Raw genomic sequence first — 11,238 nt, 5'->3', positions numbered from 1 at the left:
AAAGGCTTGCAAACTAACTAATGAAAATTGTTGGTTCATTCTTACTGCTACAACTATGGTACAATAAGGATTAGAAACCATTCTCACCAGAAAATAGAAGCCCCAAGGAGGCGACCATTGCGACGGTTTCAATAATTCAATATAATTGCTAAATATGTACTTATGGAAATAACTCAAAGGAGCAGGTTTCTGCATTTTTCGATGCCTTGATGTCCAGCATAAATCAATTATAAGCTGTTAGCTCAAATTCAGAATTTAAAGTGAAGGCATAGACTAGTAATAAATAAAGTGGAATTAAGGACAAGAAGAAACCACTAAGGTGTAAAGATCCTTGTTAAATGAGGTTGAATCAACATGGCACTAAAGGTATTTGAAATTGAGTTTTACCTATAAACTATACCATGGTTGATATTGTAAAGATTTATACAGGATAACCCAAAGCCTATAGAATCTCAAAATTATGTCCCTGTTATAAACTCTATAAAAATGTATGTTTTACTAGTTTGTAGGACATTCAGCTAAAATTTAATCTCATCAAAATTGTAGCTAAGACTGCATAAAATAGTATTGTCTGTAAATACATTGGAAAACGAAAGATGAAATTATTTCCATGTTTTAAAATAAGATAGGTGGAATAAAACAGTATAAACTTGCTAAAACAAACCCCAACAGAAGACATTTTAGTATCATTCACTCAAAAAATATAAAAAAAAAAAACTTTACAAAGTTCGGGACTGGAAAAAAATAAACCTCTTGAGCTCTCATGTAATCTACTGGGTAGCTGGTGATTATTAGTAAATTAATCTTTTTCCTTTCCTGGTTAAACTACAGGTGTCTTTAGGACTCAAAACTTCATTTCTAAATATAAACTAAATGCTTAATATCCAATATATAAAAGATTGGACACTGATTTATTCTAACCAGAAACTATTCACTCTTCTCTGAATTTGTGCATGAAAAGTTGAGTCTGTATATAGTGTAACCATTAAGACTAGAAATAACTTAGTCTACAACATAAAACAAAAGTACTAACAGTGAGAAAAAGCTGTCACTGAACAGACAAGGAATTTCTTTAAGGCGTTAATCAGACCTAAACCTGATTAAGTGTCTAATTGGCTTGATGATTGATGGCAAGAAAACGTGCTATATACCTGCTCACGTTAACAGAGTTATAGAGTCTTCAGGAGAGTTGAATAGGCAAGATGTTTAAAAAACTAAAAGCAGTATTTTCTAGAGCAAAATTATCACCTGAGGAAGCAGATTGCAAGAATGAAAGTGTCCCTGCACCACCCAAGGCATCTACAGGCCAGGTATAGTTTTTATTGTTTATTAAACAATAAAGGTTAACAAAAAAGGTTAATATTACCTTTTGTTTAGAAAGTATTTATGTAAATAAATGTCAAAGTTTAGATTTTCAAACATACTGCGCACAATATCAATCGGTATTTAGTAAAATCAAATGAATGCCTTTATTCCCCTCCTCCCTCCTTTTTTTTTAATAAAGAAAATATAGATTTCCTCTTTTTGCAAGTTGCATTCCAAATAGGGCTAACCTGAAATAATAGTACAAGCTTATGAGAGGTCTTGATCAACGTTGCAAACCGGGAATTAGAAATACTGGTATGGCTGCTTTTTATGTGCTGATGTATTCCTCTTCAGCCTGTTCCCTGCTGGCAGAAAATGTCAGTATATCCTTTCTGAATACTGGAATGGCATACAGGTATATATCAGCCTGCTTCCTGATAATTGTTGGTAAGGCAAAGTAATTTAGTAGCTTTTTTAAGTATTTTATTTGGCTTGGTTTTACCAATTAACTCCTGTTTGAAAAATACAGTAAGTCGTATTAGTCTACAGTCTATATTTTTTATCTAGCTCTTTACTGTAAAAGCTAACTCATTCTTTTCATTTTAATTAATGGAATATTTTAAAATTAGGCAGATGGATAGATACTCCTTCACTTATTACCTTTGAATTTTTATCTTTTCCCAATAATATCCTAGAGAGTGTTTTGTTTTTTTTCCAGCTTGACATAATCAAAACCTTACAAGGCAAAATGGCAACAATTTAGGGTTTCATCAAATAATTAGGAAAGTGAAACAAGTTCTTTAGTATCAGCCTGAGGTATTAGTCTGAATTCATATTTAACAAAACAACTGAAACTCCAGCATTATAGAGTTAATTTTAGCTAAGCAGTGTCTTTTAACACATTCACAATAGTCGAGCACATATAAAGAGACTCTGACTTAACTTCAGTAAAACTAATAGAAACATAAATGTTCGTGAGACTGAATCATTTCGTAGAACTGATATTTTTCTGAAGCTCAGAGGTTTGTACAAACTCAAGAAGAGATGCCGTTTAGTCCAGCCCAACTACAACTCAAATTTGATTTGTCATTATTACAAGTGTGCAAAAACCAACTGTTTGATGAACAGACATCTCCATACTGCTATCCACATAAAACGGCAAAAATATCTACCTTCAACAAACTATGTACTGCAGAGATGCAGGCAAAATACCGTCCATGCTCACTTTAAAGTTCCGCACATCAGTTTTCTTGGGTCAATAAAACATTGTCTTGAAAGAAGAAAAATCCTGAATCTCAACAGCTGACTTCTGTGCAGCCTGATACCTCATTTGGCAAACTGCTCTAGGAAAAATACATATTTAGATTTTCCTGGAGACACAGATTACTCTTGTCACCAGAATAATTCCATACATCAGCGCAACACTCAGATCATACCACCACCATCCTCCACTATGATAGATAGTGTTAAGATGGAGGCAGATGGATGGGTCAAGGATTAAGACATTTTCTGCCTGCAAGGAGACACCATCTAAAGAGAAAAGAAGAAACGTACATAGTATTTGATAACTGTAAAGCACTATTCTCACTTTAATGTTCTTACACTACTAGGAGGAAGCCCGAAACAAAGAAAATAACCTTTACAATAAAACATCATGCAAGTACCCTTAGTATGTACAGAGATTGATTGGGCTTTTAATTTTCATTTATATATATATAAAATATCTAATTTTACATATATATATATGTATATTAGAACTTCAGTGACAGATTCTCTGAATAAAAGCAGACAGAAAAAAAAACAAATACTTTCATAGAAAATGACAAATCCCAAATTAATCTCAGAAACTCAAAGAGAAGGCCATTGAGTTTGGAGAGAAAGAGGGGAAAAAAAAGTGCATGAAGTTCTGAAATCTCCCAAAGTGAAATAATTTTCCATATGCCTGTACTATCTAATATATTTCTCTATTAATCAGCATGATAAACACCAGGAAAATTTATTCTATCTGGGATAACAAATGCTTATCGGCTAGATTCGTACTATGCTCTTACATAGCACTGTGAACACCTAAGGCTCCCCATGCACTTTTCACTCCCTCCTCCAAAGACCACCCTGTCAAAGCCAAGACGAACCAAGGTACAGGTACATGAGGACTTGGTTCATGGATCTAAGCCAGTAAGTGTGAGAGAGCATTAATTTTTTGCAGTGAAAGTTGATACTGTCTCTGAATTTTGAAAAGATTGAGATCTGTGTGGTAAAGTAGCTCAAAACATACCAGGTTTACTAGCCCAGCAGAAGGTTTACCCAGGAGAATGACTAATTCAGAGATGCAGACTGGCTTGTGAGTGGCAGCACTGAGCCACGTGAAGGAGGCTCTAGGAACATGCAGGAGCAGAACTCCAGGACACGTAACTGGCAGATGTGAAGACATCGCTTTTTGATTTCAGCATCTGAGTCATTTTGCAAAGCTAACTAGAAGGTCTTGTCCAAGAACACACACAGAGCACCCAGGAAAAAATCTCAGTATGCATCAACTTGGTTAATCAAATTCCTAGGAGAATGTTGCAGACACCAAACCATACTTATCATTCTCAGTAACCAGCACCTACAGTTTTTAATCCTGGTTATCTTTTTTAAGGGTGAAAATGAAAAAACAGACGAGCCACAAAAAGCAGAGGCCAATAAGAAAGCAGAACCCATACCAAAGAAACAAGGTCAGTAATAAGCTATTTATGAGTTTTCAAAAATTATCTGAACAAAATATATGTACATTATATAGGGCTGTAAATAAAATTGTTCCTCTTCCAAATGCTCTGCCAGGTGATGATCTTTTTTTTTTTCACTTGTGGAAGAAATTATGAACTCTGAAATCCCATTGACCCCCAACCAATAATTTATTACAGAAATATGAGCACTGTCGAACAATAATAAAATGCAACAAACTTTCAAGCACACAGTCCCTTTATGAGCTTGTCCACTTTGATCAGCCAGTCTAACAAAATCTATTCCTCTTACTGTAAGTTGACTTCTTAGAAACCTTACTTTAAAATAAAGGTGTTTAGTAGCTTAAGAAAGAAAATAGCATATTTTTAATGTATCTTTTGGGTATACTTCTCCTACGTATTACAAAGACAAGACAGACTTTAAACTGACAATCAATTCTTTCATTGAACAGCCATTGAAAACTTTTTCAAAAAAAGCAAATAAACAATTAAAAAAAAAAGCAATGCCATTAAAAATGATTTGCCATCACCATTCAGAAGACATCCAGGACTGGAATACAGGAAGACAGAGCTCAGGGCAGTAATACAAGGTAATTCTTTGCCTAAGCAGCTGGCTGCTGAAAGAAGTGGCAGCTCGCCATGCTTATTCTGCCCCCCTCTTCCCTCACTCCCCGATAGCCAAGCCTGTTTTGCTTATACCAGAGCCCGAATGACTGCTGCAGCAGCTACCAAAATAAAGGCTCAGGATGGGTGAAGAAACAACTATTGCTGGGCCATGTCCTCTCTTCCCTCCCTCACAGTATCAGTGGTGCAACCCTTTCTTTTTCCATGTTCCACTACTAGAGAAAAACACCAAGTCCAGTTTTCCTGTCACCTCATGCTGTTCCTTTGGGAGAACAATTCACATTCATTTCACCGGAGCAGCAAAGTATAGGGTGAGGAACCTCCAGCTTTCTATGATAAAGATGATTTTAGGAGAGAGAAGCAACTGGAAAAAGACTACAAGGAAACATGCATAATCCATACTTGTGCTTTGTGTCATCGTAACAAGTATCACAATTCCTTTTCTCATATAATGAAATTTAAATGAAGTTCATTTAATGTGATTATCTTCTTATATAATGGCTGTAGCACTAAATCAAGGGAAAACAAAATCTGCCATGAATTAACTGTAGCAATAAGCCAACAATTGAAAAAATCAAATCTGATGTTTTGTGGCTTTTTAGCAACATTAAATCACAGATGCTATCCCATGACAGAATCATAGAATGTCCTGAATTGGAAGGGACCCACAAGGATCACTGAGTCCAATTCCTGTCCCAGCATAGGACAGCCCCAGAATTCACACCATGTGTCTGAGGGCATTGTCCAAATGCTTCTGGAATGCTGTCAGGCTTGGTGCCATGACTGCTTCCCTGGGGAGCCGGTTCCAGTGCTACACGACCCTCTGGGTGAAGAATCTTTTCCTAATATCCAACCCAAACCTCCCCTGGCATATCTTCCTGCCATTCCCTCGAGTTCTGTCACTGGTCGCCAGGGTGAAGAGGTCAGCGCCTACTCCTCCACTTCCCCTTGTGAGGAAGTTGTAGACCGCAACGAGGTCTCCCCTCAGTCTTCTCTTCTCCAAGCTGAACAGACCTAGTGACTTCAGCCACTCCTCATACTGCTTCCCCTCTAAACCCTTCACCATCTTTGTGGCTCTCTTCTGGACACTGGAATGAAGTATGCTTATAGAATTTTTTTTTTCTTTCCATCCAAAAATCTGATCTATTTTTACAGATTAGTGTAATTCATGAATCTATATTTTGGGATAGTAAACTACTTTTTTTTTTTCCGTTCTAAAATATAAAATATGTGGTGGCATAGAAGCAACTACCTCATCAATTCCTTTAGCAAAATATAATTACATAGTTAGGCTCTATGTTTGTTTGGGTTTTTTTAAATCCATAGTTTTCTGGAAGGTGCTTCAAGCCACATTTTCAAACAGCCACAAGACAGTTTCTCCTTTTGCATGTGGGTACTAATGAGTTAAATAGACAACAGCTATACAAGCCAGAGGGCTTACACAGGCACCACAACTCAGGAGAAGCTTATGAATTCCAGCACCCTGTACATAAGTTCTCACCATCCAAGCTGAATAACGAACTCCATTATCTCTGGTCAGACAAGTGAGGCTGGTCTCAAACAGTTTATAGCAAGGTCTACATAAAGACTTCTGCAAAACTTGGTGAACTTTGTATCAGACCTAAAATTATGTGGACAGCTGCTAGAAGAAGAAAATAAGAATATCTGTGGGTAAGCAAATGACAAGAGACCAGACAAAGTGTTTTGCAGTGTATATACAAATTTGGAGAGAATTATTAAAAGCACAGCCAGGGCTCAAACAACACTAGTTAAGGGAGATCAGTTAAATGGCAAAGTTAAAACTAGTTAGAGAAAAGCCCTTCCAAGGTCTCTCATTGGTTTCTCTGGTATAACTAGAATAAAATAGACCAGTAAAACCTATAATCATAGTCCCATTTTGTAGCTCCATAGTCCTGAAACACAAACCAACAGACTGAGTAGAGCTTATCTTCACCTCCTTCTTCTCACATGGCCAAAACCAGCCATCACCTTCTTCCTTTCTCCTGACACTTCACAAGGCAGCATGATGTTCCCAGCACAGATGATAACTCAGCAGGAGGCATAATTGCAGCCCATTTGGTTAAAACTTGGCCACTTACATCACTCAGCAACACCTGGTACTTTTGGCTGCTTTGTTGGCTACTCATTGCCTCATCTCCACCTCCTCAGTTGCCCTCTCTCTCACCAGCTTGCTTTGTGATTAATTCTCTGAGTAATTAGTTCACTCTGTAATTAATTCTCTGTGCTTAGTCAGTTTGTTCCATAATGGATTCATTTTTTAATTTATTCCCTGCATTTCTTTATGTATTTAACAAAGTGTGATTCACCTAATTACAGGTTCTCCGTGATATTGAATCCAATTGCTATAGTTTCTTTGCATATTTATCACCTCCCATAACTGACTGGCTATACAAATGCTTCACTTGCTTTACACACTGTTGTTCAATAGCTCTGTTGGTGGTTATGCTATTCAAAAGGCCACATCCAGCCTTCACCTGCTGGCTGGTGTCTACATTATCATTCTCTGTATCACCATTCCTTTCATCCTGTAGCATCTCCTTCCAGTATGATTCTTTCCAACTCATCCCTTTTCTTTCCCTTCCTGTAAACACTTCTCAGCACCACATTTAAGTACAGCTCTTCTGAAGTCTTCCCTCATCTCCTTCTCACTTTTCTCTCACCAGAAACTGGCCTGTTTCCAATATTCTGGTTTTTGGTCTTCCTACTTGTACTAAATCAACAAATGTCTCAAAGATATTTATGCAGTTTTTAGTAATGTCCATATTGACATCACTTTGCTCTTGGTAGGACCTGAGTGAGAAAGCTAGACTAAAACTATCATAGTATTTCTGTACATGCTACAATTGCACCTCTGGTCATAAAGTAAACAGAACCCCCTATCTGGGAGATTATCATGTTAATTTTCAGCGATACTTAGTGTCTTCAGAGCCTAGATGCTTTGGAAAGTACCCAGAGGATATATAAAAGTTTATATACCTGCCTGTGAATTAAATGTAAGTGCCATTCTCTAGCACATGAGTTGATTTTGGTCCTTTTGAGAGAGTCAGAAAATCTATATTCTAAGTGAGAAGCTCAGATAGAGTAAAAAAAAAAACAAAACCAAAAACCCAACAAAACCACAAGAATTTTAAGGAGCATCCCTGAACATGTAGCACTTCAAAGGAAGGGCTGCTCAAAAGAAACTTCGGTCCACTCCAGACTCTCTCCCAGTGAGTATACTTCTGTTTAGGTACTCGAGGAATATTAACTTTTCCACTAAATGTTTGACTAAAAAAAGAAAAGCAGCAGAAGCTGCTGATAGCTGCCACCTTTCATATATTAGCCCAGCTGTTTTACCTCCACTCTTTCATAATAAGGGAGTTCAAACCCATATCTCTCATATTCCAGTTGAGTTCCCTAACTACCCACGTAAAGTCTAGACTAGAGAGATGTAGGAGGAAATTCTGTGGCCTTCGTAATTGCTGGGCCACCGTGCAGAAAAGAATGCAGAAAAGAATGCAAGAACCTGTGAAGTCTGAGAAGTTAGAGTACAACACGGAGCCTGGATCTAACCTAGAATTAATTGAAACATGAACTTTGTAGGAGGAATGAAGAACTTTGGTTTCAGTATATATTTATATTGCAACACTGTTGAATCTTTTAAAAAAAGAAAAAAATAATTCTCACAACGGATATTTGATCCTCTCGCAAATAAACAAGTCCCAGAGCCAAGACTTCCTCTTCTTAGAGGAAAGCTTTGATCACTAGCTGCTATATAAAAGATGGTCACTCCCTCTTCCTGTAGATAAAAATAAAGCAGATGTATTTATTGAGGGTACCAAAATCCTGTTGCTGTCAAACCCCAGCTAATTTCTGCTAATTAGGCACCAACTAACTCTACGTGGGCTACAACCGAGTTGTGAGCCCCTGAGAAGGGACATTTGAATTAAATGTGAAATTTCACAGCTAAAACCTGCCTTTGACCTGTTATGAATCTGACTCTTAAGCTGCTTTACCAAACCTGTCTCCTAGCACCTCAAAATCCAGGGTTAAATAATTGGTTTGTATTTCAAAAAATAAGAATCAAGTACAGCATTTTGTAATAACATGCTGCAGCTCAATGAACCAAACCTGTCAATGCAAAGAGATTTTTAAATAATAATCTCATTCCTTGTCTCCTGATCCTTTATACTCTTCACTGGAAATCACTCAACAGGCAGCTGTTATTCCCATTAAATGTATTTTTTAAAGATTACCAAGAACTTGAATATGTTTAATCAGCTTGCTTCCACTCCTGCTGAAGTCTTTTAATACCTTTCAGATCTTCATTTTTCACATGAATGACAGGGCTAAATGCTAGGAAAACAAACCCAGCTTCTCCATACAATCTTTCTTTCTTTACATGGGAAACAAACTTTTATAAAATTTTGTTAGCCACTGAAGATGAGGATTAAGTTAAGATGGACCTACTTACTGATTGTGTTACTTCAGCTCCACTGATTTCTGAACTGTTCTCACCTGCACAGACCATTTGTTCAAAAAATTTTACTTGGAAAGTCACAAAGGTGTGTATTTTGTAATGTCAGAACTGAAGCTGCTTCTCTCCTTCTTCCATAGGTTTTCTGTGTTTTTATTTTTCTTGACATATTCATGACCTTATAGCCACGTCTTTCAAATATTTATGGACATAGCTCAAGAACACCTCTGGAAGGCAAGGACAATCAGGCAAATGATTAACTATGTCAGAAGTAACCCAGGAAGTCTGTAGACCAGTTCTCTCATTCCCACTCTACTGCTTCAAATGCAAAGCCAGTCTTTACTCCTGCTATTTAAGAGAACATGCTCTCTGTGTTACTTAGCAGGTAATAAAATTTAAGAGCCTATTTGAGAATTTTAACCTATTTTGAGACTTTTAATAGTTTGCAGAAAGAGGAAATGACAAAAGAAATCACTGATTTTAAGTGCTTAAAACTATGGTTCTAACGGATGCATGTCACTGAGATAACTAAAAAACAGATTACTCAAATATTAGCCACTCATGGCTCTACCCATGTCTTTATGCAGTGTTTCCCATTTCAAACAACGCTGTCTAACCTCATGTATTCCCATGCACTCTCCCATGACTATTTCTCTTCTGTGTTGCTGCTAAGTATTCAGAAGCTGATAAAGGCACTTCAGGCCAAACAGATTTTCAGGACTTTTTTCTTTACTGAAGGAATACAAAAGAACAACATTAAATTATCTTTAAATAAAGATTGCCACATTAATCCTGGCAATAAACATCAGAACTGAGTGTTAAGGTTTACAATTGTATTACATATATAGCAAGTCAATTAACTGTATTGAGTACGACACTGTCATTGTGAGATAATATAGTATTTTTTAAGCATCAGTTTATTTTAAAATGCCTACATTTTTGTAAAAGTCAGTTAGCAGTAGAAGAAAGTATTTGACAATATATTTAATTAATACAAAATATACACTATACTAAAGTGTTGTGATGGAATTACTGCTTCTACCAAAGAAAAACATACAAGCGAGTCAATGTTTTGTAAATGGTACTGTAAAACACTATATTGTAGATTCAAAATGAACTGAGACTATGTCAGATAATGATCAAGTTGTGCTAAAATGTGCTTTTGTAGAGCCAAAAGAAGCAGCCCAGGGAACTCTTTGCTTTTTATATGAGGACCATAAGTAACTGCTAGCCATTAAAAGTTCTGCCTTCACATATGCCCAGCCAGTCCAGAAAGGGAGAGGAAGCATAGGTCAGACTTGGTAGTACAAGGCAATGCGGCTGGCTGGGAATTCTGAGGAAGAAAATCTTCCCTTTCTGAAGTATGGCAAAGCAAGAGCACTTTTTCTGTTCTGTACTCGGGAATATCTTTAACTGCTACTATCTAGCTGCTGATATTTATTCATATCTTTATCTCTAAAAACTAATCATTTACTGGTCATTTTGCTTTTCTTCATTTTTTGCAATAAGGGTAATACATTTGTGATGTTAAAGGCCAGTTATTATGGCTATGAAATGTGTATCTGGACATAACTGATCCAAGAAATAAAGCCTTTAAAGCCAGTCTAGTGACTGAGAGATGTATGTTTTATTACTTTCTGGAAGAAAATCCCTTCAGATTGGCTAATTGCTCCAAAGGCACACCTCTTAATGCTGAATAACCAGTATGGCTGGTGGTCTCAACAACACAAAGTGCTTTCTTTCCTATCCCTAAGCCTCCTGCTGCTGTTTGCAGGAACAGAAGCAGGGGTGAGATAGGAGAAAAGAGCCTGCTTGCTCAGGCAATCTCTTCTCTTGCTCTGAACAGCAGGCAGGCAACTCAGCTCTTCTATCGCCATGTTGATCTTCAGAGGGAATAAGAGGAAGGAGCTGTTCTAGCCAGCCTGGAGAGGTGGTAATAGCCTTTTGCAGGTCTATGGCTTTTGAAGAATACCAGTAACAACAGCAATAGGACTGGGAAGTAGAATAAATGATGAATTAGTGTAAAATGACTGACTTAATCTGCACTTCTGTTTGCAAAGTACTTACTGTGTTAGGACATAACATTCTATGCTCTACTGGTGGAAGGAT

The 11,238-nt window shown here is 37.0% G+C and overlaps 1 protein-coding gene across 1 annotated transcript in view; it reads left to right on the top strand.

Annotated features, from left to right (window-relative positions):
- The first annotated feature begins 1,202 nt into the window (after positions 1–1,202).
- CNGB3 (cyclic nucleotide gated channel subunit beta 3) overlaps positions 1,203–11,238 on the top strand; it is a 70,618-nt gene continuing 60,582 nt past the window's right edge. The window contains exons 1-2 of the mRNA XM_068397171.1: positions 1,203–1,310; positions 3,944–4,019. Of these exons, the coding sequence (XP_068253272.1) occupies positions 1,203–1,310; positions 3,944–4,019 (184 nt within the window). The remainder of the gene's footprint in view (positions 1,311–3,943; positions 4,020–11,238) is intronic.

The sequence above is a fragment of the Nyctibius grandis genome, chromosome 3 (assembly GCF_013368605.1).
Source record: "Nyctibius grandis isolate bNycGra1 chromosome 3, bNycGra1.pri, whole genome shotgun sequence".
Classification (NCBI taxonomy): Eukaryota; Metazoa; Chordata; class Aves; order Nyctibiiformes; family Nyctibiidae; genus Nyctibius; species Nyctibius grandis.
Note: the sequence above shows the minus strand (reverse complement) of the source record. Positions and strands in the feature narration are given on the sequence as shown.